At 37.4% G+C, this 27,724-nt stretch overlaps 2 protein-coding genes across 4 annotated transcripts; both read right to left on the bottom strand.

The window, feature by feature from the left end:
- Positions 1-1,760: 1,760 nt before the first annotated feature.
- Positions 1,761-24,767, bottom strand: LOC140800110 (histone-lysine N-methyltransferase ATXR7-like). The gene is made up of 21 exons (XM_073154773.1): positions 24,605-24,767; positions 17,576-17,628; positions 16,644-16,852; positions 15,965-16,547; positions 15,675-15,797; positions 13,629-13,943; positions 13,188-13,538; positions 12,788-13,090; positions 10,032-10,119; positions 9,568-9,938; positions 8,786-9,428; positions 8,296-8,687; positions 8,098-8,220; positions 7,926-8,006; positions 7,746-7,799; positions 7,517-7,668; positions 5,778-5,823; positions 5,582-5,636; positions 4,253-4,322; positions 3,438-3,585; positions 1,761-2,000 (listed from the first exon to the last, which is right to left on the bottom strand). The coding sequence occupies exons 1-17, from the start codon at positions 24,765-24,767 to the stop codon at positions 5,802-5,804; spliced, it is 4,026 nt and encodes a 1,341-aa protein (XP_073010874.1). The 3' UTR covers positions 1,761-2,000; positions 3,438-3,585; positions 4,253-4,322; positions 5,582-5,636; positions 5,778-5,801.
- On the bottom strand, positions 22,935-27,127 carry LOC140799803 (UPF0496 protein At3g19330). Of its 3 annotated transcripts, XR_012111076.1 has the most exons (4): positions 26,772-27,127; positions 26,361-26,511; positions 24,479-26,260; positions 22,974-24,363 (listed from the first exon to the last, which is right to left on the bottom strand). XR_012111076.1 is itself a non-coding variant. In XM_073154271.1 (3 exons), exons 2-3 carry the CDS (start codon positions 26,443-26,445, stop codon positions 25,059-25,061), a joined length of 1,287 nt encoding a protein of 428 aa, XP_073010372.1. In that variant the 5' UTR covers positions 26,446-26,511; positions 26,772-27,127; the 3' UTR covers positions 22,935-25,058. The 3 variants fall into 3 exon arrangements, 2 of the variants coding, with proteins under 2 accessions (XP_073010372.1, XP_073010373.1); XM_073154271.1 differs by having other exon boundaries at positions 22,935-26,260; XM_073154272.1 differs by having other exon boundaries at positions 22,935-26,260; positions 26,361-26,627; positions 26,772-27,096.
- Positions 27,128-27,724: the final 597 nt, after the last annotated feature.

Here is a 27,724-nt window from a genome sequence, read left to right as displayed (position 1 = left end):
CACATAATGCTGCCAATGGAATCTTAAACATGAGATACAAAAGATCCCCAAAGTAGTACTAGTAAGAATCAGACTAAAGTCGGGCATATAAAGTAATACAAGGATCGGTCGCCTATCATGCAATGAAAAAGTAGTCAAGACTGTCAGGTTGCCACAACCAGCTGAAAGCGTGAGTGGCGAATGCAAAATGCAAGAAGTTTCTGCATTTCATGCATCTTACTGGTTACAGGTACTCAGTAATTTATGATCAAGTTTTTCTTTACCTATTATCAGTTGTCTAGGATGAAAAAACCAAAAGCTCCATGTCCTCGTAGCTGAATTTTTTTTTTATTATTCTTCCTCTTAGTCAGTAATATATATATATATATATATATATATATATATATATATATATATATATATATATATATATAATATTCTTTTTGTCTTAGTGGGATATCAATTCTTCTTGAGTAAACAGGTGAGCAACTTGATGAAGAGGCACAGGTTGCCAGAATGGTTCCAAATACCAAACCTTCAAAGCGAAGGATTGAGAGCCGCACAGCTAAAAAGTCATGCTTCAGTGTGGAACACAAGGCATCATGTATTCAATCTTGTCAACCATCTTAGCTTGCCTAGGCTAGTTCAGTCTCACGACTTCAGGCAGACCAAATTATCCAAAAACAACAGATTATATGATGGCCTTCATTTTTTCTTTCTGTTCTTTTCCCAACTTCAGAACATATTGTGATTTAAAACCTACAAATAAGCAACTTAATCTTATAGTGAAATTTTCTCCTTTTAATCCAACTCCCTATAAGTAGGAGACGGCATTAGGGTGAGAGGGATGTGGCAATTTAGAGTTGAAACACATACCACACATTTGCAATATTGGTTGGTGGGCATCCAATAGATATGCTACCTGCAAGGACAGGAGTACTTTTATAAATAAAATTTCAGAACTCAAAAACAAGCAAATATGTCAGATTATAGGATGTTTAGACTACTAAATAATTTAAACAGCAGACAAATACAAACACTAAAGTATAACGAAATACATTTATAATAACCAAATGTATAGATCACTAAATAGGCTGCCAACAGGATTACAATCACCCTCAGAAGGTCCCCTATAACGTCGGTGTCTCATCCTACTATCTATGGAACAGGTAGAAACCAGCAATATCATATTGCTACGAAAGTACTTTGGAAGTTAAGAGCTTTTCTTGGTCACATCCTTCAGGAACAAAATATATAACCTCAAGGACGTCTGCTTTCAGATAATTTCCTGTAGCAGAAATACACTTCTTCAAGAAGCACTACAACAACTTCATGTCTGCCTACGACCCAAAAAGCAAACCAGGATGGGAACCTCATGCCTGCCCTAATATTTTGGTATATTTCAACAGTTATGGAGCCATCAGAGACAACTTGCTCCTCTTCCACAACTTGTTATGTTTAGCCACCATTGCAACGTGAAGTCTGTCACGTGGAAACTGTAATTATTAGAGGTGGACAACAATCACATGACTCAATGGGAGAAACCAATAAAAGAGGCCAAACCCATATGAACGGTTCATTATTGGTATTAATAACCAAGCAGGAACAGGCAATAAAGCTCTCTCCACTTGAAAACGTTTGAACTTTCCAGGCTAATTTGAATATTGAACCATCACTTCCTCAATATAATGCAAGAATATACTTGTTCTATAAATTGCATTTATTGCATGTCTAATTTCCCATTTTGTTATAGCTTAACTCAAAAGTAACTGATTCAACAATGAGGGCAAAACAATTGCTGTATTTCCACAACTATTAATGTGCCAACACTTGTAGACATTCATCAAATGTTGAAAAAATGAACTCACTCGGCATGAGCCTGTACAAGCTTTCCAAATTTTAAAAACCAGTTGAAAATGACAGGTCAATATCAACCTTGTTAGCAGAGATATCATTTGCAAGTTCCAGAAGAACATTGCTTGTACAGACAGCGATAATTCTGATAGTGGGGTATGTGTATCCTGAAACAACAAAACTTCCAGCAATCAGGTTTTCTAGTTTGCACTCATGTATATTCTTGATAAAAGTTTACATGCAAGACATCATATCAAGTTTAATAACACAGGCAACTGATACCCACGGATGTCCAAGAAAGCCAATGGATACATGCATAGGCCCATAATATCAGAAGGTATGTTGCATTAAGTAATGGAAGAAATGAACCGAAGCTTGAGTGGCCAAGATTGAAATCGCTAGAGCAAAATAACCAATGGATAATCATAGGAGCAAGGTTCAAAAAATCAGGATTGGAATTGACCTTTTGAAAAAATGATTCGTATTCACCGTATTGGTCAGGTCAGTCGTATCGTATTCAAATCGGATCAGACCATTTTAATTATATAAAATTTTAAATATTATTTTAAAAAATAGGACAATTTCCTTTTTTATAAAAAAATAATAAAATAATACTTACTCACATATGAAGTCTAATTTTTTTAAAAAGTACTAACTTGCTCAAAACTATTGCAGCAAATAAAAATGGGAGAGAGTGGAAGAAACGAAAAGATAAAAAAAACAAAAATTCTACAACAGTGAAAGAGAGAAGAAAAACTGCACTGGAAAAATAAAATAAGCGAGAAAATAAAAAAAATCACAAAACCGAGGTTACCAGAGTCTACATTGGTAGAATTTGCTAGAGCTAGATTTTTGTGTCGGAAAAGCAATAGCTATAGTAGAGAGAGAACAAGAGAAATAGTGAAAAAGAAGAAAAAATCTAGATCGGGATCGACTTATCCTTCGAACCATGCATAAGAGTTCCTTCGGAATCGGGGCCGATCAATCCTTTGAACCATGCATAAGAGTTCCTTTACAGATGCATCAAAAACAGCTACGAAGTAGTTTTCTACTGTGTCCTCACCAATGTCTATCAAGTTGCATCTTTTATCCTCATAGATGAGATGGTGTTGTGTTATTCCAACTTTACCCCCTTTCTTTTCAGTAATTCATGAGTTCAGTAATATGTCCGTAGTTACAATTGATTACCTGAGAGGAACCTAGGCAAGAAAACTTATTAATTAAGTCATAGTTACTACTATGATTGAGATTTTTCCGGGGGCCAAAAGCTTAAAATTATTTCCTGCAAACCAATCACAATAGAAGTTAACTAGTTCTAAATAAAAAGCTACACACACAAATTGAAGCTGAAAAACAGCACTTGAAAAAGAATAACATCATCTAGGAAAGGAATGGTTGGGTTTGGCACTGATGCAGACCTGGGAGGTCCTCATCAAACCTCAGAAAGAATCAAATGAAGCTAAAAAGGGAACAAAGAGAAAAGTGGCATGGTAATCATCTTCACATAATTGGAAATAAGACAGTAAAGTCCAAAAGGGAGAAATGGAGAATAACTGAAACAAGTGTTAGTACAACTGAAAAGCATGAGCTGAGAAGATACATACAAAGACGTACATATTCCTCGCTAACAGTAACAATCTGGAAGTAGAGCACATCTTGGAAGATCAGATGCCCGTTAAATACCAAGCCAACATATGTTTGTGCATGAACCTGCAGAAGGTCAATTTAGGACAACTTGGCGACCAACTGCTGCTGCAATAATTTAAATAAAGCTTAATCATGTCAGAGTTTAAATTGTCACATATCCAATATGGTACACACAGTAGTAGAGATATAAAACTGCACTTCCAAGTTCCCTAGTCAGATAAGTTTAGCATGAAATTAACTATTCCAGCTGCTGCTACCATAGTTACAATCGAAATCAGACTGAATTGTGAGAAGTCTCTTTTATGTAGGATTACAAAGCAAGAACTTGTTATCTCTTCAAATATTTTTCTGAAAATTGATAAGGCCCTCGGTGATGAATAGTTAGCAATCAAAAGTTCATTTCATTCTGAACACAGATCAGAATCAACAAAGCTTATAAATGCATATACTAGGTCAACATTCAGGACAGTATTAAATTGATTGGAAGTGACAAGATGTATCACAATTGTCTTTCGAAGCTCTTAATCTTAAAGAAAACTTGCGTTGAATCCTGGCTGACTGTTTGACCAAATGAAACTTATCGTAATGCTAGAAGTTTGGATAGGTGAAAGAAGAAACATCTAATTGATGTGTTGCAGTAGCTTAAAATAGAAAAAAGAAGATGATGGAAAACATGCATGGCCGCTTTCCAGCTTGGCACGAGATGGATTTTACAGATAAATGGAATTTTACTAAAACTTTTTTTTCATAGAAAATTTTACTAAAACTTTACCAGTATGAATCCCTTCGGAACAAGCCAAAAGGTCAGCCAGGTCACCAGCGGTTGTTATTCAAGTCAATACCTATTGGGAGAAATAGAGAAATCATTGAACTTACAAAACTTATATACTGGTGCTTGGAAAGGAATAATTCAAAGAAACTAAGCACAAAATTCCAAGTCTATATAAGAAACCTATAACTCAATAAAGTGGCAAACATCCTAATCAACTTAAGGATCCAGCTTTGACTCCAAACTCTACCAGGCAGAATGTATTGTCACAATCAGAGATTTTGCCAAAAGTAAGCAGAATTGGGTTTGTACCCCAATATGACAGTTGAGGACCACTCATGTACTGGAACTAAACAGAATAACCCTTCTCCTAGCCCTAGCGCACACAAAATCAAAATAGACACATCTAAAGAGCTGAATAATAAATGTTTTACCCAATAGTTCAATACCATTGGATATACAAATATTTACGCATTTATCTCCATGCACGGTGTGATTAACTAAAGCACTTCTTTTTCATTTCGCACTTTGTTTTAGGTGTTTCTTACTGTTGACTCCCTCTTTTCAATATTTTTCATTTGAATGCAGAACATATGTTAGAATTTTAATGACATGCTCAAGGTGTTTTTTGATTTAATGAAATATGAAGAGGGTAAACTTAGAATGAGCAAAAAGACGTGAAAACCAAAATGAACACATGAAACAGAGTCCGCAATAGAAACTTCCATTAATTATATCAAATTTGAGAATTTGATGAGAAGCAGGAAGAGTACCCTAAATAACCTATCAATAATGAGCTATATTTGCTCATAATGGTACAGAAATACCTCTAAAAGTAGCCTAAAATTGGAAAATGTCAGACAAAAAACTGCAACATTCAACTGCAAGATATAAGTTATGATACCCAAAGCAGGCATTACAAGTGAATATACCAATTCTCATAAATATATAATAGGCATGCCTACGATTTTGCCTAGATTTTCAATTATTATTGTGGGTGTTATCAGATAAGCCAATGATCAACATGACAACATAGAGAGCATAAGAAACATAGATACAGATATGGGGTATGGATATGATACAAATGCACGGACATGACAAATACTAAATAGAAGGATAATATGATACGCCAAGGATATATAGACTGTATGTGTGCAAGAAAAAAAAATAATATTTGTATATGTTTGTATTAAACCACTTAACAACTAGTATGTTTGATGTGTTATTATTCAAAAAAGTGGTAGAAGTCATTGTAGTCTAACAAATAAAAAATAGCTTATTCAGGAAAATTCGTAAATAAGCAAAAATATTCACATAAAAAGGCCAACATACCTCAAGAGTAGATTGATGTATGCTGATTGCATCCATGAGGTAAATATAGAATGACCTACAAGAAGGAAAACAATTTTAAAAGACAACTGTTATATGGAAACTTGTTACTAAACCAAGAAGGGCAACAATTAACCCAAGAAGAACAACACAGAAGAAACAAGTAAATAGTTTATGCAACTAATAATGGAATACATACGATGAAAAACAACTGACATCGGTCCTAGTTCATTGATCCACGGCACCTACAGATAACAGAAAATTGTTAAAATATGAAAAGAAGAAAGTTTAGATAGCCAACTATTGCAAATCAATCAACAGAAAAATGACCACAAATGATTTATCGATAAATCCAAAAGTAGCAGTACTTGGTAGGAAGAAAAAAGTGCGAAGGTACATGCCCATAAGCTCCTTTTTTTATTCCCAGAGCCACCTATATTGTGAGGTTGCATTTTGTTGAAATACAGAATCAGAATTTGAGGGAACAAAAAAATAATATGCAAGCCCTTCATTGCCGGTTACTGGGATACTTCATTCAGTTCTATTTATTGCAAGATTCTGTATCAACAATCATTTTCTCATATATTTTTTACTACTTGCTATTCCAGGTCATCTGGCCTTCCTCTACCCCTTCAAGGCTTGTTCTTGGCTGGGACAGCATTAAAAACTACTAGGTTTTACCTTTTCCTGGACAAACTTATGTAGCATGCTAGCACCTTGAATATGGCTTGAGAAAGCTCCTTGATTTACTGCTTGTTTTGAGTGAAACAGTAGTGGAGAGACTAAAAAAAACAAAAATAGAGGCATTGTTCCCTGTCTAATCCTTAGACATGGTTCATTAGATGGTTGTAGCACTTAAAGAAATTAGCTGCACTTATTTTTTATCCTCATTTTAGGCATCTTGAAGAAAATTAGGTGTTTGATTGTAAATTAGAATAGAAGTGTCATTAATACTTACTATTATCTTTAATATGATATGAAAAAAGAAAAAGAAAAAGGTGTTGGTCTCGGAGGAATGTTGAGGATATGTCATATAAATGAACTAAAATGCATTTTGTAGTCAAAGGATGTCAGTACTAAAATATTGTTATTAAAATTAACCTTCAATAATGTTCAAATATTTCAAAAAATTACCTTTTTATGAGTTTTCATTTGCAATGGAAACTTCTATGTAGGCAATACCTACTTAAGTTCGAAATCTTACTATGCTGCTTATAAGTCCACAATATCTTTTGCTGGCTTATAAGTTTGCAATATTAAGTCTTAAACTAGCACACTAAACTTTCATTTACGGGCTTATAAGTCCATAATACTTAAGTCTGCAATAGTTTAGTAAGCTTTCATTACTACCTTTGTTGTGACATGAAAAGGTAAAAATAGTCTTCCTTCTGGAGGGCAATTGAGAATGTCATGTAAATGTACCAAAATGTTTTTTGTAGTTAAAAATGCTAGTACTGAGATATTACTATTGAATTAAATATCTAATAAATTAAAATTGTGTTGAAAAATGTGTCTTTTATGAGCCATAGTGAGAACGGAGAGAGAAAGGAGAGGACATGGAAAAAACAAGTGCAAGTCATTTCAAAAGTAAATATGAGAACTCATTCAAACTAATTTAAATTTGTACTCATTAACTTTTTCTCTCTCATATATCAACTTTAAATTTTGGTTCAAAAAAAAAACAAATTCTTACACTCAGACCAAATGTCATCTATAGTTCAGTCCCCAAATTCAGAAAACTGTAACATAAAGCTAACATATTCAGAAAGTAAATTATGTACAAATGCCTCTCCTGATTAGCACTTAGGGTTTGGCATCACTGCCATAGAAGAACAGCATATTTGCATATAAGAGCCAAAAATGTTCACAAAGGGAATGGTTCAATTTGATGAATATGCTAGCCTTTTTATTAGCTAATTGATATCTACTTTATCATACCTCCGAGAACCACAGTTGCATGGAATCTTTTGTTCCTCTAATGGAAATTTGTAATTGTATGTGAGCTCCTCACCAGCAGATATATGTCTCTTTGCATAAATAAAAATCTTCTTCTGACCCTCGACAGTGATCACCTTTGTGTAACAGTTTGGCTGAGGAGAAAAAAAAAACAGAAAGACAGGTAGGTCAAGATGTTTAACTGAGTTTAGGAGTAAACTTACGTGATTACCTCACATGAATGATTTATAAATCTTGCCAAGCCACCACGTTTAGTAGCATCAACCTGCATATAATAAGAGCGTAAGTATCAAGTGCGAGATTCCAACTGAAATATATCACTAATACATAAGCAAAACAAACAATGCACAGCAACTTGTGAAGATTAGACAAGCCGAAATAATTTACTCACAACATAACCGTCATCCAACCTAAAGAGGTAACTGCTTCCAATTCCCATCTTCTCATATTGACACTCACGTATATCTGATATCTGTAGCAGGACCACTACTAAGACTTTGTCTAAATTGTAAATTCTCAAAAGGTGAAAGTGAAAGGTGCAAAAACAAAAGGAGTAAAATTACCCGTCGACGAATCAATTCACCAACATATTCTATTACAAAGTCCTCTGCATCAATTGGTTCAAGTGCGACAAGTCCCCAATCGTGAATCTTGCTCCTCTGAAAACGTAACCGCTTTTTCCTTGCCTAGAAGAGGAAAGGCAATGAGAAGTCTAGAAATTGAAATTTTGAAATATGAGGAGAATAGACAATTTTACTTACTTTCAACTGAGTTATTTTTAACAGCTCAGCACCCTCAGCAGCAGCCAAAAGGTTGCGTAATTTAACTCTGTTGGTTCTGGCAGAAGGACCCTTAAGATTTGAACTTTTGGACGAGTTAGTCTCAGAACAAAATGGATGTTTCTGAACACGACTTCCTCTCACACGAACCCTTTCAGCGGGAGGTGCATTGCGAGACCACTTACGCCAATCCCATCCATTGATGGAAGCTCGAGCACAACCATCTGATTTGGGGCATGGAATTGCCGGTTTGAGCTTACGTCCTGCAAAGTGCCTAAGCTTTCTTCTCTTTTCAGAACTTCTAGGTATATTACAAACATCAGGTTCTTTTTGATCGATCCCAACCTTCCTTTTCAAATGAGATAATTTTTTCACTGCCAAAGGAGGAGAGCTTAGAGTGAATTACATAAATATAAGCTAGCCCAAATGAGTCATGTACTTATGTCTTTAAGAAACAGAATCATAAACTTACACTTTGGAGTATCATTGGTAAAAAGAATTTCTGGTTCTTCCTGAACACCCAAATCACAAATATAACTATCTACAACGTTGTCATCCTTTGAAACCTTGGAAGCAACTGAAACTTCTTTATAATCAGAGCGAGCAACTTCAATATTGTTATAAGTGATATGGTTATGAGAAGCTACATCACCTGACAAGTTCTCCCTGCCAGCATTCTTATTTTTGAACCCCTGGGTGGTCCTCAATTTCCGTCCCTTTTGCACATCAGAAGCAATATCATTAGTCCGTCTAAATTTAGAAGTAGATCGGGGTGGGACAGCCCTCAACAAGCACTCACTCAATACTCTCTCTTGAGAATCTCTTTCCCTGACCCTGGTTTCTACTAATTTACCCACTAACTTTGACATTTGTTGACCTCCTGACATGTTCACACGTTGCTTTAATGATCCTGCATTCTCCTGAGGAATGCAAGCTGATGATGACCCAGACTTTTTCCTGCCCAATTTTTTCTTCCGATAGTATGTGTATCTTTTTACCATGAATGACCCCTCAGCCGATTCAGAACTATTCAGTTGCTTAGACTTTTCTCTAAGTCTTGCCAAGGTTTCAGATGAATCAAAAGCGGTCTCTTCACGATTACCATATGCAATATCCTAAAATAAAAGCAAGAAATTATAGTAAAGATCAAACTTTGCAGAATCTTTCCATTCATTACTATCATAAAGACCATGATGAAACTGCTGGAAATAAAAGATATGAACGCAAGGAGAGCGAAAGCCAGCATACATCTACCTTCAATGAATAATTCAGGATACCACTCCCCATATTGACAAGAGAAATACCAGGTTCAGCTTTCCTCAGAGCGCGCCATGAAACACAATATTTATGAAGAGAATCAGAAAGCAGAGTGGTCCACTCTTTTAGTACTTCATTATGTAGCTGTTGCCTGCAAACTGCCAAGGTCAAAAATTTACAAATCACTGGTGTACATTCATCTGACTGGGAGGGCCTATATTTGTTTTTCTCAAATAATTGCAGAGAGACAGAGCACTCTTTGACACCAGGAGGAGGTGGTTCTTCAGTATATTCATCATCTAACTCAGTTATTAGATTCGTACCCAACCTCTCAAAGGCACTTGTATAACAGGTAGAGGAGGAACGTTCTGGTTGTCAAAAAAAAAAAAAGAGAAATTAGAAATGATAAACCAAATCAATACTCATATATGAAAGGAAAGAAAAATGCATTCCATAAGTACCAGGAGAAAGTGATATCTTCTCACCAGCCACTTCAGGAGAACTAAGCAACTCTGGGTGATGTATAGATTCATTGATAATAATAAGTTCCTGCAATTAGAAGAAATGGGAAAAAAAATCATCAAATTGGATTCTAAATGTTATATAACTTAAGCAGATCTACCTTCAAGGTGCTACTTCAAATTTAAATAATTCTGGCATCAAATTTGATTAAAACATGTTTGTAACTTTCACTTCATGACAAATTTATGCCTTATGCCTTGACAATGGCTAATATTCTTATTTTACAGGATGTCTTACACCAATATCTAAGGCTAAAAGACTACATTTAACCATTAAAACCTATTTTAAGCTCCAAGAAGCCCTAAAATCTCTAATTTTAAGGTATGCAAGGTTGTCTCATGTGAAGCAACACGCTACGAAATGTCAATACTAGTGTGGCACATAAAAAAACCATGTTAGTGTGCTAGCAACACGCCAAGGTGTGCCGATACTGGCTTGGTACGAGGAGGCCATGTCAGTGTGCCAGACACATGCTAGAGTGTTCATCACTTGGCACAACAACTACCTCGCTAGAGATAGATCAGCATGCCTTGTGCCACTTGTACGACATTCCTTAATATCATAATTGCCACTACATTCTTTAAAATATCATAACTGCCACTAAAATCTTGATTTTTTTTAAATTGTCATTATGGTTAACTTTTAACAAAATATTCCTAATAGATTATTTTTAAAGTTAATAAACATATTAAATAACTAATTCAATATCCCTTTTTTAAGTTTAGGGTCCAAAATAGTTATCAACAATTGTTATCGCATAAAATAAAATATATTTTGTTGTATTATAAATTACGCAATGATGGTCGTGCCATGGCACACCATCGGCACCGGCACGACCAAGGTTCGAAAAATTGGGATCGAGATCTTCCAAAAAAATAATATATATTGGCCGGATTGGTCGCCTAAATCGGATCGGACTTTTTAATTACGTAAACTTCTAAATATTATTTAAAAATGCAGAAGAATTTCTAAAAATTTAGAAAAAAGTTTACCAAAAATAAGAAAATAAAGAAAGAAAAAACATGGTGCAATGAAAATTAAAAAGTAAGAGATTAGAAAGAGAGTGAGTGAAAGAAAATCAAACAAAAGAAGAAAAAAAATCATGGTGTAGTGAAGAAAGAAGAAGAAAAGAGAAGAAAAAGGGAGAGTTGAAGAAATAAAAAAAATTTGAGAAAAAGAAATAAATTAAAAAATTATATACTAGAATTCGTTGCAATTCGTCGGAGCTAGATCTCTTCGTAAGGGAAACAATAGTTATATGGTAAAGAGAGAAAAAAAGAAAGAAAGAGAGTAAAGAGAGAGTGAGAAGAAAGAGTAAAAGAGAGAAAGATAGTTCAGATCGAGCCCGGATCGAAATTGGGTTCGATCAATCCCAATCCGGCGAACTATGGGCATGACCATGCATGCCACTGGCACACATTTAATGTATCTTTAATTTAAGATATTTAGATATGTTTTTAGGTCTTCAACATGTTAATTTTTTATTCTTGATTTGAATAGATGTATTAAATCTATACTACAGTCTTTTATTTTTAGATTATTTTTATAAATGACCTATTTTATCAAAAATACAGTATTCAGATATAAATATTATTCAACACATAATATAATTCAATATATTTATTAAAACTAATATTAAGGATTAAACACTCTATAATCTAATTGAACACATAATATTAATTGATAATAGTTCAATAGTTAAAATTAATATCTAGTTGAACAGAAAATAAAATAACGAGAAGGATCAAAGACTTCATTTGCCAGTATAAAGTTAATACGAGAATGTTGCGTAAAATACTAAAGTTAATTAATGATGATTAATAAAAATAGAATTTAAAAAAAAAAAAAGGCTCCACATCAACATGGGTTGGCATGCAGCCGTGCTCGGCATGGGGGTGTGCATTGGCACACCTCGTGCTAGGTGTCGTGCTGATTGGCACGATTATCATTGGTATTGTATATAATATTAGATAATTTAAACCACTTTTAATAATTTATGTAAAGATAAAAAAAATTTAGATCTAAGTTGTGTTTTAATCATAATTAGTTAGATTTAACTAATAGAATAATAATTTTGAAAGAGCATAATGATTTCAGTGGCGATTATGATATTTTGAAGAATGTAGTGGCAATTATGATATTTTGAAAGTTTTAGTGGCAATTATGTAAAAAACCCTAAATTATTTCTTCAATTTATTAGACATTATGTTCCCTCCAAAACTGAAAATGCAACTCCAAAGGTTAAGGTATTAACATAAAAGAGGAAAAGGTGCAAGATAATACTGATTGCATATAACTTCAAAGGTTAACTTAATAATGTAAGAGAGAAAAAAAGATGTGCAAGATAATACATATTGCCAAAATGTAACTCCAAAGGTTAAGATAACATAAGAGAGGAAAAGGTGCAAGATAATACAAATTGCCTATACCTTCAAAGGTTAACTTATAACATAAGATAGAAAAAAGATGTGCAAGATTATATTGCCCGAGTGATTAGAAGACAAATTAAATATGAAAGATTTCATCATACATCAAATACTCCACCAATCTCGAAAGTAAAGGTTACAGTGTAAAATTCAAACCTAAAACCTTACTTCACCAAATTTAAGAGATGATAAAAGAAAAATATGAAAGCTAAAAGAATCATAAAATAGAGAACAGTGATATGAAAATGGCGCTTCATCTTAAACTTTACCTCATTAACATTGTCTTTGAGTGCCAAACATAACAAATTTGTAATTTCTTCTTGAATAACATCTTCAAAGTACTTAAACAATGGTGCCTTCACTACCACATATAGTTCATTCTCAACAGTTTCTATGAGGGTGCCTGAAGATATGTTGACATGTAATACAGGCTTTGTCTCAGCTTCAGAGGCAATGGAACCAATGTCTGAAATTAATGGAGAGAAGGAACAACTATCTAGACTTCCCGTACCAGGTCCAAACCCTGGTGGAAAATCTATGTCATTATGAGAAGTCTGTGGTTCAGAAACTACCTGTAAGACCACATAACATGTAAAAAGATGTAAAACAGGAATAGAGAAATCATTTCTGCAAAAAATTGACTAACAAGTAAACCACCGGCATCTCAACCTTTGCTTCCTTCTCATCCTTATTTTGTGTATTTTGGCTGTCAAAAGCAACAGGAATAGGTGAAACTGGAACATGAGACCAGCGCTTTCTCTTAAGCCATGACCCACAATAGCTCGTAACAGGTTTGTCAAAGACAGCAGTCCACACAACTTTCATGCAGTCGTAATAAAACATTTTCCGGACTGCCAATAGCAGCTCTGCCAAATGAGCATACCCACCAGAGTACAAAGCAAGCGGGGAAGCAATCACCTCATCTGCTGGTTGAGATGAGTTTAGTTCTCTTGACACAGAAGAGGATACAACAACCTTGTCCCTAACTGCGCAAGATTTCCTGTCATTCATGGTCTGGCGCTGTATTATAAACACCACAATACAGATGTCATCAGAACATGTAAGTAATAACTGAGCATTATTCTCAATTCTCAAGAGAAGAGGGCATACTTTTTTGACATCTAAATGGCACACCTTGGAAGCTTGAACTGTTGGTTCTGGCCAATTCTTGACAGCCTTCTTTGATGTAATAAAGTTAGGAATTATGCTACTGATTATTTCATCAATAAACAATCGACGGGCTGCTTTTATTATTCCAGAGTGCAGTTGAAAGGAGATGTCCTCAGATATATCAGATATGAAGCCAAATAAGGAACTAGTACTATCATCATTGGCAGCTTTAGATGAATCCATGATGCCTCTGCTCCACTCATCAATTAACGATGCAAGAGTAAATGGCCCAAACTTATTATCCACATGGTAAATCTACAAAGAAAAGAAATAGAATTAGATAAAAGTTGTAATGCAGCATGATAATAAATGAGCACCTAAGGGCTAAGGGAGCATAAAGCTTAACTTGACAACAAAGAACTATTTAGTGAAAATTTCATCTATAGAAATTTAGAAAATAGATTGAACTATATTTCTTAGCTATCTTCAGTATTTAATGAACTGTGAACATGTGCAGAAAGCCAGAAACTGTCCATTGTTCTTCATAGAGCTTGTAAGAACTTGGAAGTAGTCTTAACTCTTAAAAATATTAAATAAGAAATAAAATTGCAAATACTATTGTTGCTGAATGTTTTTTATGTTAACACTCGCAGGAATATTCAAAAAAATTGGGTAGATTTTTTTTTCCCCAAAAATGAGACACCTAAACATTTATCAGCAAATGTTATCCAGGCAACTGAGCATACCGGATACACAACATATCAGCTTATCAGTTTAAGCAACATTAAGTAGCACTTATGGTACCATATACATTAAGAGACTCATTTCTCATTTTGAAACTTCCAAGTAAGAACTGACAGAGAAACAAAATATATAATTTAATTATAGATGGACATATCAACAGAGACCACATTTACCACATTAATTCAGGCCAGCCAAAACTGCTCTCAATTCTGCTGCATCATAACACTAACAACTTTTGGATTATGAAATGAGAAATAATAAAGCAAAACAAACAGTCAGCATCGGATCATAATTATTTGCATGCAGTCCAAAGCTTCTTCAAATATAAATGCCAGACTGCATGGGAAAATACCTAGGCTATAAAGTTAGATATCTAGTTTGCCTCTTGTCCTTCTGAAATAAGATAATTACTCTTTTGCAATTATATGCACCAAAATATCTTAATCTGAATGATTGCAGAAAACTAGGAGCAAATCCATAAAAAACAGAGCCCCACCATCTGCTTCCAGAGTAGGAACTATTTTTTTCATGTAGACATGAACTAATAGGGAAGTTGGCAACAGAGTTTGTGGAAAAAGGACAATGATGGCTGTGCAGCAAACCAAATAACTAGCATTTCTATCTTGTAAAGTTACTACATCCAAAAATTGGCATGCCGCAGTACATGCCGTGCTGCCACCATGATCCAAGCCAGGCATCTACATGGTGGCCCTGCACAACACTATATGCAGTAAGGAGTCCTAATCAAATTTGCACAAAATTAATTCTTCCTTTATTGAAACAAACCTAAAAAATTTGCAACTGAGGAGTCCTAATCAAATTATCCTCACATGTTCTGTTGAATGCTTCCTCACAAGTCACAACATCTCCAAAAAAAGTAAGGTCAATAACACTAAATGCACAAAATAATTTGTGCAAGAAAGCAAATATGCCTTACAAGGAGGACTATGGCCAAATAACAGGCATAGATGTATTAAGAACATTTTGGACTCTAAGTAAAGGTGAATGCAGATTTGTACTCCCAGGGTCTAGACCAAATTAAATGGGGAAAATAAAAAATTAAAGGATGTAAACGGTAAGCAGCAAAACAAATATTAGCAGCCCTAGCAACATAGAGCACCAATACAATAATAAGTTGCAAGACACGAGTAATTTATTACGATCATTATCAATTTAACTACCTCCACAAGACCTTCTTTATTATTTATTCTTATTAAACACTACGAAAAGTACAGATACAATAAACAAGAGAACAAAAGCAACTGGTAAGGCACCATCCTTTACTAGAGTTATGATTCTTACCATCAAGAAATCATGAAGATAACTGCTATGATGCCAGTAACAAAGTTCTGCAATAGAATGTGGTCCGTGTCGCCTACCTTCTTCATCCTCAAACATCCAACATGATTCTTCACTTGAAAGAGACTGATTCAAAGACTCATTGATCAGGCTAGGATTAATATATATATATATATATATATATATATATATATATAAAGATTCTGGCAATAAGTTCCCCAGAAGAAAGAAGTTTTAAGTTAAAAGGTGCTGGATATACAACCGGAGCACCAATTTATGGAGAAAAGAAATACCTCTGTAAGTGCTGGTTTATTTCTGCCAGCTTTTCTTCTATTTACCTCTTCTGTTCCAGAACTATGAGCTCCATAGCAAGCACCTTGCAGGTGTAGTAATTGTTTATCTGGAAACGAACTCTGAGAAGGATCCCCTAGTTCAGAACATCCAGGCCAATCTCCTGTATTAATACTTGACGCAATAGGCACAGGAGTTAAAACAGTTGAAGCAACATCTCCTTTGAGAAGGAATTGCTTTAAAAAATTTAGAGGTACAGGATTACTGAGCTTTCCATCTACAACAGGGTAAACTGGAAGGCTCTCAGGCAAGAAACCAGTAGATAAACCACCATACAGCTGCTCTTCGGTGTATGGCCCACACATCTGCCCATGCTCATTAACATACATACATCCACCCAAAGATAGAGATTGAGTTTGTCCACCACCCCCCCTACCTTGACCTGTAACTACATCAACCTTGTACTGCTGAGAGCTCCCATAGATCTTGTCTATAGATTGCAAATTTTCTTGCATTGCAACATATGGACCCATTTCTTCCATTGGATTGCAGCTACAAGATGCTCCAGTACACCCGTTGGAACACCTGATTACACAAATTCAAATAATCAATAACATAATCAAAGGAGAGAGGAAAGTAGAAAAGAGAGGAGGGTATATAGACATCAAGTAGTGTCTATACCAGTGGGTTGTGCATCCTTCGGGGTGCTCATCAATTTCTGCTGTAGAGGCAAGGACTTCCATGTCAGACAATTCAGATTTCCACTTCAACCGTTTCCTTGCAGAGAAATAATTGCAATCATTGAAGCATGATTCCCCGGAATCAACTGCAGATCCACATCCCAAACGAATTACAGAAACAAAGTCAGATAATGGTTCCTCATACCTCACCTACACAGAATACAATTCGCACAAAAATTAGGAACTTTTGCTTCAAATAATTGGTTTTTTTTTCCTTTTTTGGCTCAAGAACCTTTCTAATTGTGGACCAAAGAGAATGTAGCAAAAGTATAATGTGCTAACTGACAAGTACCAACATATGGCCAAAGAAGTTTTTAAAAGGAAAAGCATAGTAAATAAAGAAAAGGGCAAAACCTAGAATAGCTGAAAAGACACTAAATAGCATTGCAACTTGCAAGAGATAGTATAGTTGACAAACAAAGACATAATTTTCATAATCCATAAATAACACAGTATTGATAAGAGCACTATAAATGAAAATAATAAATTTATTTATAATTATGTAATCACCACAAACTAAATATGTAGGAATCTTATTAAAATATGGCTCAGAAAAAAAGTAAAAAAATTATCATCAAGTTTCAATAATTTAGAAGTTAGAACCACAAGGAGGATATTGCAGCTCCACCCTTTCAATTTTCGATGGAAATACACAAATCTTAGTAATTTTCTAGATTCTACCAAATCCTAAAAAATTAAAAATTGCCTGCTTTGCTTTTCTTGCAAAAACGTCGTTTAATTCTCTTGCATACTGCTAGAACGAGCCTCATGGATTTATAAAGCCAGTCAGATGTCGTTGACTGTATCACTCTACTCACCTTTCCTTATGGTAGAGAGTCAGAATGAGGCTCAAAGTGCTCCCCACTGCCTCACCTCAAATATCAAGGCTTGACATGCCTCATTAAGCCTTCCCTGCTTCCCAAACACTGTTAGTTGCAGTGAAGAAACAATTTTAAAACAAAGAAAAACCAAATAAATCCATCCACCACAATAGAAATGACACTTTAAGACAAAAAGAAATCAATACCTCGAGATATGGTAAACGTAAAACCCTCTTAACTAGCAATGAGTTATACGGGAAACAAAAATTAAACCAAGATCCATATCTGTTCTCAATTAGCTATGAACACAACATGTTTACATTTCAAACCGACTGGAAAGAACGCATGAGGCATGGTTAGCTTGCTGAAACGGACACTGTTAACTGAAGAACAAAAGAATTCTCTAGAGTAGAGATGATGATAGCCACGAGGCGAATATGCACCCTGCTGGATAGAAGTCAAGAGCAGAAACCGTAATCCCAACCAATCAAGAGAAGACTCATGGGATCAATAAGGGACAGAAGAAAAGAAAAACATATCCTGGATATCGATCTAGCAACCCATGCCAAGTAACGAATATCCTAATAAGAAAGCTGCTGTCGTACAAATTAATCTGCTTCCCTTCGTTTCTTTTCAAGGTCTGCGAGATTCCATCAAAAGATAGCATAGAATGACAGAAACTCACCATATTCGAGGAAGAAGAACAGATCGGAAAGGAACCATGAGGTAGGTAAACACCGATCGGCGACATCCGGAGATCAAGCCCAAAACGTTATCCGATCTACCGATTGCGATGGGATCCCGGCTGCGGGGCGAGGCAGGTCGGAAAAGGACGGGATTTCAGCAACAAACCCGATGTAGAAATCGCCGCAAGAGGAAGAGGAGCAAAGATAATGTAAGGGAAGAAGGGGGGCAATCAGGGCATACACGGGAAGCAGAGAGAGAGAGAGAGGAGAGAGAGAGAGAGAGAGAGAGAGAGAGAAGGGTAGGGCTCTAAGGGCTGGCGCCTGGCGTTATAACCGACCGAAGGCTAGGATGGGTCGCGGGACACATGGATTAAGCGAACCGATTGTCGTGGACTTTCAATGGAAAACAGACGGCTTGGATGGGGTCAGACGGAATTCTGAGCGGGCCGGGACTCTTCCACTAGTATTTCTTTCAGGCCCAGAAACCAATCGGTATTCAAGTGTAGTGTGCATCAGTTTCAACGCACCTCAAGAATTATTGTTTAGCTTCTCTAAATGTAGTACAAGTTAGGGTGGATATCTCTTGTTCCACTTAATCTAATATACTAAATTGTTTAGTCTAGATTTTAAATTATATGTGTTACTAAAATATTGCTCCGAACTAAATGTCGTTGAAATATGTTCCAAGCTATCACATTGTCGAACTGCTCCTTCAAGCCATCAATCGAGTTGAGTCATTGAGTTAAGCTACCAAATAAATTTTTTCACAATAATTATTTAGAATTAAAATTAATCCCTATCACCTTTTTAGTTATGAAAAAAGTTATCTAGGACAACAAAGTTAGTTATCCATGCAATTTTCTATCATTTCAACATTGAAACTTACCTTTATAAGGGAAAAGGACGAATACCTCAGTAATCCCATCCTCTTTCCAAAATCCAAAGCCACAACTCTCAAATTTGTAGTAGAGAAGTTTTAGCATAAGCTGGCAGGTTGGAAGATCTCTCTTCTTTCCCATGTTGTTCCCCTTTATGTCTACTATTGTTTTCTCAAATAATATCCTTAAAAAATTGGATAGGATGATAAGAGATTTTTGGTGGAGATTCTTGGGTAAAAAGAAGCATATGTATCTTAGAAACTGTAAATCCATGTGTAGGCCAACTAATAATAGAGGTCTCGTCATCAGAAGCATTTCGTTGGCCAATCGCGCTCTAGTCCTAAAGCTATTGATTCCTTCTAAGGAATGCAGCACTCCTTGGGCTAAAACTCTCAAGGCTGTATACTTCTCAAAGAATGAAATTTGGCAAGCAAATTTCTCCTCCTCCTAGATTTGGCGCTTTTTGCAAATGAGACAAAAACTGCTCTAATTGGCTGGTGGGCAGCGGGACATCCATCTCTATTCTAACTGATCATTGGCTCCCGTATCCAACTCTCTCTGAGCATTACTAAAAGTGGTGACCTCTTCATCCAAAGCTCGACATGTTGGAACATAGACCTTATTCATGGCATTTTTCTTAGCGAGGCTGTAGCCTGCATTCGTAGCATCTTCACCAGTTTGGCTTCTGCCACCTCCCCCGAACCGACTTGTTTGGACCTCAAATCCCTTGGGTGTTTTCTTTTTAAAAACTACCTCTACCCCCTTCTTTAATGACTATTAGACCAGTTCTTCTTCCAGCCATAATCTAAAAAGCTTGCGGAAAACTGTCCGGAGTTGCTCGGATGCCCTCCCTAGGGTTTAGCTTTCATTTCGCGTAGCATTTTAAAAAACATTTCGATTCTCGACATTCTTAGTCATCGTCTCCCCAGTATCGACAATTGCTACCTCATTTGCGCCTCAGGCCCAAATAAGGTAGAGAACCTTCTCTTCCATTATCATTTCGAGCATTGTTTGGTTCACAAGCAGTTTCGGTTACAGACCTGAGAGTGGGCATTGCTCCATCGCAAGCAAGACTATGGTAAATTCTCCCCATGTCACTCGTAACCAAACAACCCTTGTTTCTACTAAAAAAATCAGTCGGATTTTTCAATAAAAACAAGTGCATTTGGTTTAGTGGAAAATAGAAATTCTTTTTACATAAGATCAATTCAAATCATGTGTCCGTTCCCAAATCTCTTTCTACTTTTGACTTATAAAATTTTGAATAATGCTATGGCCATCAAAATTTTACAAACACTCTACAAATGTTATTTTAATATAGTATCATTTTATTCATTGATAGTGATGGCTATAAATAATAGAAAAATAATCAATACATAAAATAATGTCACATCATCTTATTTGTAAAATATTTATAAAGTGTTGATATAGCATTAATCTATATTTTAGGGCAATTGTACTTTACCATATTTATAGGGCAATTGTACTTTACATTCTTGTCTATGAGATATCTTTCTATATTAAATCTAAGTGTTGTTAAGTTAACACCAAGACCAAACAATAATTTTACCTCTACATATTAAGTCATGTGTGAACAATATTTTTCTTTTGGTGGGAGGGATATTTTCGTTGTAAATCTTCTCTCATCTATCTCCAATTTATCTCCAAAAATAAATATATTTTCCTTCAAAAATAATATATTTCCCTCCAAAAATAAATTTAAAATTTACTAAGTTCACAATAAATTATAAAGTAGTTGTAGGGAGGGCCCATGGGCTCGGCTTGATCTCTAAATGAGTTGAATTGAACTGATTTTTTAAGCTCAAATATATTATTAAGTTGAGCTGAGCTAGCATTGGCTCGCTCAAGCTCACTCAATTAAGCTCATATATATATATATATATATATATATATATATATATATATATAACAAGATTAGAATCGTTGGATCTAAGATCCAACAGACAAAATGATAATAAAAGCCCTAGTTAACTATCTTTTCTGCCCATAATGAATGCCCAAGGGAACCTAAGCCTAACGGTCGGTCATAACAACATATCTTTAGCTCGAGCAACATCCACTCTCGAAATGTGAGTAAAGCTTTAATTCTTTCTAACATCGTCTCCTCTCTTGACCTCATCCGCACTTCCATCCTCTCTGTTCGCCTCCACGACCTCGCCTTCTTTACCTTGTCGATGGTGATGGGGTTGACCACGGCAATGGATCTAATGACAAAGATGAAGATCTACGGGCTTCAGTCTTTTCTGGGTCTAGTATGCCCATTACCTTCTTTTATAGTGCGTTCAGGACAACATGCGACGATTCATCGCAGTAGCGACATCAAGAAGTAGAACATCTCTGAGATGCCAATGTGGTGCATGCTCCTCGTCGAGGAGCGAATCGGTGCCATCATGTTGCTCTACATTGTCGAGGAGTGCGTCCACTTCTCGCCCAGGCCCTCTTGTGACTACTACCGATGCATCAGTGAAATCTCGTTCTCTCTTTTATCGAGGTATTTGTTTGAATAATTAGTAGTGGACTTTTGTTGCCATCCTCACCCTCAACAAGCGCTTCGTCAACAAGACCTCCTGTTTCCTCCTTGCCTCCTACAATGAGGCATCACCCCTTATGAGCTATCAAGCTGAGCCAAGTTGAGCTTTTCTAGTTTGAAACTTATAGATCCATGAGAACTTTGGCTGGTGTCGGCTATTGAAAAAGATCCAAAACCACGACAGTTGGAATCGAGGGAGACTACGGATCGACGATGATAGTTGGTGTAGGATCGTGGAGGAAAGAGTCGACGAGGGCTCGAGGTGGAGCAGTATGTTGACTTGCTGACGTGCCATTGTGCGGAGGTGGAGCGGTTTGGGAAATATGCTTTTCGTTCTAAAACTTTCTAAACCTAAGGAGAAAGAAGCTAAGTCATTAGATGTTACTATTAAATATTTTAATATGTGTGTGTATATATATTATAGAACTTTATTTTCAGTGTTATTGATCAAGCCGGCTCATAATCAAGCTTGGTTCAGCTTACTTTTAAAAGTCCAACTCGAGCTGACTTGATTGTTTTAACAAGCCCCGAATATTGTTCTTCCAAATATAGTTTCTTTCATGACTGACACAATCTCCAAACAGTCTACTGTAAATCCCATTAGTTCTCCATATCACCTTCCTTTGCTACTTTCTCCTTTATATCTTCTTCCTCCTCAGTTCTTTTCTTCTCTCCAACCTCATCCTGCAACTCCTGTCCTTCTCCTATTCTTTATTTGGGTTTGGCAATGCCCGGTTAAGCTCTCGGATCAAAATTATCTTAGTCGGTTTAGCTCACGAATGGGTTGTTGTTCCTGGTTTAGCCCATCTCCCTTTTTTTTCCTCCTGCTAAATAGTACCTTTGATCGACCTCATGCAGCAGCAGACTGACCTCACCTTGCTCTCTCTCGTATACATTATATTTGTTTGGCAAAGCACGACTAAAACCAGTGGCATCTTTTAAGCTCTCGGATCGGGATTGTCTTATGTCGGTTTGAGTTTCGAGATTCCAGAAGACCTTTATCGATCTAGCATTAACACTTCCAAATTTTCTTTTACCAAAGCGTGGCGCACAAAGTTGCAAAACCAAGCCAAGTCAGTGCAATAAACCCGTGCTACCAAATCGAATAAAGCATATATAAACGACACACATCAACAGTGCAGATTTAAAAAAATAAAAAATTACATACTCCTAACAAGTGACCATAATGCTATTCTTGAAATGAAAAGGGGCTTAGTAGAGCTTCACACGTACGGCACTCATCATCGACAAAGGAGCACTACGGATTAATGGTAGTAGAGCTTCACACAACTATAGTACCACATCACAAACCTACTCAAATTTATGGTAGTATACTACAACAGGAAGCTCAACCAATATACGGATTGACATCTACAAAATAGTAGGACTCAGACAAACTATAGTATCACATCACAAACCTACTCAAATTTATAGTAGTAGAGCTTCACACGAACAAATGATATAACAGGAAGCCATTTATTTGTAGCATCCTTTGTGCTTGCCTGCTTGGCACATAAATGTTCAACTGGTGGCTCATGAAGTGGCAGAGTCAGACTTAGTACATGGGTTGAAAGGCTCTTGTTCGGCACAGTCCAAGTTATCCCCAGTGAACTCGCGTCCAACATCAATTAATTCAAGGTCACATTGATAATGGGATATGATGTTGTCCATGGAGTCGACAAAACCTTGAGCACAGGTGAGATCACCATATAGAATATTCATTGTAGCCTTGTAGATGAAGTATCATTCTTTGTGGGCTTCCAGTTACCAACAAATACATCATGGGCTGAAGGTTGCTTCTTCTTTATCGGGGTCATCCACCTCCAGATGGCGGCCTGGAAGGCGAGAGTGGCATTCTGCTCCAAGTACTCTGGATGGTGCAGGAGGTCAACCTTTGAGGGCCTCACCAATTACCCCATAGTTGTACTTCCTTAATAGAGATTTTCTTGACAATGCAAATCAATAAGAACATCCCAACACAGAAACAGCATGCATCATATGCAAAGTAGTTGTGGCATGGCCAACAATTTCAACGTGCCTTCCCATGATGCAATCCAGAATAATCGTATCAAGAAGGAAACCCTTGCTCGAATTCTTTATTGTAAGCATGACAAGACTACTACCTAATCCTGGTGGAACCATTGGATCCAGCACAACTATCCTACATGAAATGAAATAGTTAAACAAATATGAAGTTCCTAAATAACTAATATACTGCATTCTTTTACCTTCTCTTTATTGCAAGAAACATTTATTTCTATCTTTTTTTGTTTTGTTTTTGCAAGAGTCTTTCATTAGCATCAAATGATCACAGCTTGATACACAAGGAAAATCTTTCCTTTAATTGAGATACATATCTCAATATCAGCTGATTACTAGAATCAAAGAGAAGAACAAACTTCTTTCGTGATCAATAAGATGAAAGGTGCAAAATTTTGTACCAATTTCACTGTTTGCGACGATTCAAAAGACTTAAAATGAGTTGGAGGAGGCACTGGGAATGATTGTTGTCATGGTTTGGTTTATCTTGAACACTTTACGCCCTCCTCTCCTGTATCGTGTATCTTACAATTGGCAGGCATGACCTCATCCCATTTTCCTTGTCCCGATCTTTCAGATCTGTACTAATTCATACTTTTAAAACTAGAAGGAATTTAATATGACAAAGTTAATGTTTGGATGAGAAATCATGGGAAAGGATCCTCGGATCAATCCTCGCTTCTGACTGAAAGAAAAATTTAGGCATATAACCCAGGCATTAGGGAAAATGTAGATCCAACCATTGGTGTGTGTGAATAAAAAGAGGTGATGGGAGGGGGTGTTAAAGAAGCTTATCTAACATGAGGTCTTGCTGCCGACACGGCCGAGAAAGCGACGACCTCATCTGCATCTGCATGCCAACACTGGTGCCGATGGGCTCGTAGAGGGAGGCAGCGAGATGAAGGAGTAGTAGTCCAGTACCTAACGGTGTGGGTGGGTGACGGGGGCGTTGCGTTTGCTGAAGAGGTTCTTGAAATGGTACACCCAAAAGAAGTCGGTGATGGTGCCGTTGTAGCAATAGATGTTGTTCTTGCACTCCCATTCTTTGCCGCACACCTTCGGCTTCGACTTCGATTTTGCCTTCACCATCGGCGCCACCGCTAGCACCGTGGTGGCCAGCACCACTGCCAACATATTCACTATCACAATATTGCCCTTGCAAATATCATGATTCTTAATCTACAGAGAAGAGGAGGAAGAAGAGGTTTATTGATCCTTGTTTTTGCATATATAATAAGGATTTATAAGCTGAAACAGAGAAAACATATATGCAAGAAAGATAAAAATTTCCTGTTCCTCTTTCCGCACGTTGCTGAATAATCACTATGGTATAAGGTTAAAACTCTTGAAAAATGCAACCAAAGGAAGTGAAAGATAGAGTTATGTTTGGCGGAGGAGAATCTGGTGGAAAAGGAGGGACCGAGCGCGATTGACGGCGGTAAAATAGAGGCAAATGTGCTCGTCGAGATCGATGAGCTGGTGGAGAAAGCTGGGGTGGTTTTTGCGGAGCTGGCGCACCACCTCCTCGATAGAATGTCGGTGCCCCCTCCCGCGTTCCAGGCCCAACCGCACCAACTTCTTGTCGCTCTCCACCGTGGCGTGCAGCCTCGCCACCAGCCGCTCGATCGTCTCCAGGTCCTTGTTCAGCACGTACGGCCCCCTGGCCGCCGCTTCCAGCTGCTCCATGTGCTCCCGTGGATGGGCCAAAAAGTTGCAATCACCCACAAAGCAGGCCATCGGCCCAGCCATTAGGGTCACCATGCCGTGGGTGGCAAGCACGATGCCAGCAACGGCAACAGCAGTTGTGGAGGCCACGAGGCAGACGCCAGAGCCGCGGATTGCACAACGCAAGAGCCGTTCTCTGCGACGGGCCTTGAGCAAGCGGAGGTCCAGATGCTGCTTCAGCTCTAGGAAGCAGCGACGCAAGCCCTGGAACTGGAAGCCGCCGCAATCTTCTTCATCATCTAGGGAGGAGGAGGGTGTCGGGAAGGGGTTTTCCTGGTGGCCGAACTCGAGGAAGATGTCGAAGGCCCAGTCACACTGGGCCTGAGTGAGAGGAGAGTGTGGGCCCTCCGGGAGGACAAGGAGGTCGCCAATGGGCCGGTAGATGGAGCGAGCGCGATCTAAGGAGCGGCCGAGGGAGAGGCAGAGGTGGGAGGTGTGCTCGCTGCTGTCCAAGTAGAGAGAGACGAGGCGAGTCAGGTGGGTTGAGGGGGCATCGCGGAGGGCCTCCTCAATGGAAGCCCTGTCCGGCTGCAGAACCCGCGTTACCAGGGACGACGGCGCATCTGCATCCGCATCCGAATCGCCCACACCCTCTCCCTCAACATCTCCTCCCCCACCCTCGGGGCGAGTGTGGTGTATGGTATCCCATATCTCGTTGTAGGACTTGGTTTGGGTGACCAGGGTGTATTCTCGACTGAGGTTGATGGTAGCCGATGGGGATGCGACTGCTGATGTCTGTGCGCTGCTCCACAAGGGGCTCTGCCCATTTCTTTTCCTAAATTGCGTTCCTCCTTCCCGATCCCCATCCCCATCCCCATCCCCATCTCCATCCCCTTCGTCGAACAGTGGGTTTGGTTCTGCAGAAAGAAACAGATAAACATTCATTCGGTCAGGGAAATAGGAAAAATAAAATAAATAAATAAAGCTGCAAAAATTAATCGAGTGTCTGAACTGAACCTGTTAGAGGTGGCGATGGGTCCACCGGAGACTTTAGAGTTGGTGTTCGGGTCCCTCTTCTAGAGAAGCCGCCGATGCACCTCATTCCAAACTCGGGTAGAGGTGCGGAGTTGACTCAAGAGGTTCTTGCTGTACTTTTGCCCACCAAGAACTAAGCAAAAGCAAGAGGGGAGGAAAAAATTAAAAATGAACCCAGGAAACAAAAATCCAGCATAACGTATCAAGGCTTGACAAGCCTCTCATGAAGCCCTCCCTGCTTCGCAAACACTGTTAGTTGACAAAGAAGAAAAATCAAATCTATCCATCCACAATAGAAATGCCACTTTAAAACAAATTAATCTACTTCCCTTCGTTTCTTTTCAAGGTCTGCGAGATTCCATCAAAAGATAGCAGAGATTGAAAGAAACTCACCATATTCGAAGAAGAAGAACAGATCGGAGAGGAACCATGAGGTAGGTAAACACCGATCGGCGACATCCTATCCGATCTACAGATTGCGATGGGATTCCGCTTGCGCGGCGAGGCAGGTTGGAAAAGGACGGGATCTCAGCGAAAAAAACACTGTAGAAATCGCTGCAGGAGTAAAGAGGAAGAGGAGCAAAGAGACTGTAAGTGAACAAGGGGAAAGCAGGGGACAGACGGGAGGCAAAGAGCGAGCGCGCGCGTGAGAGAGAGAGAGAGAGAGAGAGAGAGAGAGAGAGAGAAGGGTAAAGGTGGGGCTGGCGTAGGATGGCTCGCGGGCTAGTGGTGAAAACGGATACGGGTCTGAATGTTCAAACTGATATTTATTGGATATGGATCGAATTTATCAGACACGAATATCCATAAATATGAATATGAATTTTAATCAAATACAAATCAGATATTAACTGAATATGAATATGAACCAAATCTTACACTGTTCATCTATACATGCAATTAAACAATTTCTAACCCAAATTCTACACAATTCATATATATATGCAATTAAATAGAAACTCTATTCATCAACATATTTATTTCTTAGTCACTTACACATGAAATTGTTTAAACAACCTATAATCCAAAATTTTTTAAATCTTCAAACAAGCCAAGAACAAATTCAGAAAACATCTTCAGCAGCATTATAACAATTGCTGCATTTCTCACTTATTTACATTGGTTTTGGTTATAAACTAAAACAAACAAATAAATAATAAAGCTCAATCGTGAATTGAACCTCTTAGAGACAGCGACTGCTTGGTGTTCGGTGCTCTTTTCTAAAGAAGTTGTGGACGTGTTTAATACTGAGTTAAATATTAATATAAAAATTAATAATTATATTTGATGTGATAGAAAATTAATACTAAAATAATAATACAAATATTAAATTTGTATTGAAAATT

The sequence above is a fragment of the Typha latifolia genome, chromosome 13, assembly GCF_019914945.1.
Source record: "Typha latifolia isolate L0001 chromosome 13, TyphaL0001v2, whole genome shotgun sequence".
NCBI classification, from domain to species: Eukaryota; Viridiplantae; Streptophyta; class Magnoliopsida; order Poales; family Typhaceae; genus Typha; species Typha latifolia.
The sequence above is the reverse complement of the archived record's forward strand: the minus strand, read 5'-3'. Positions and strand labels throughout refer to the sequence as shown.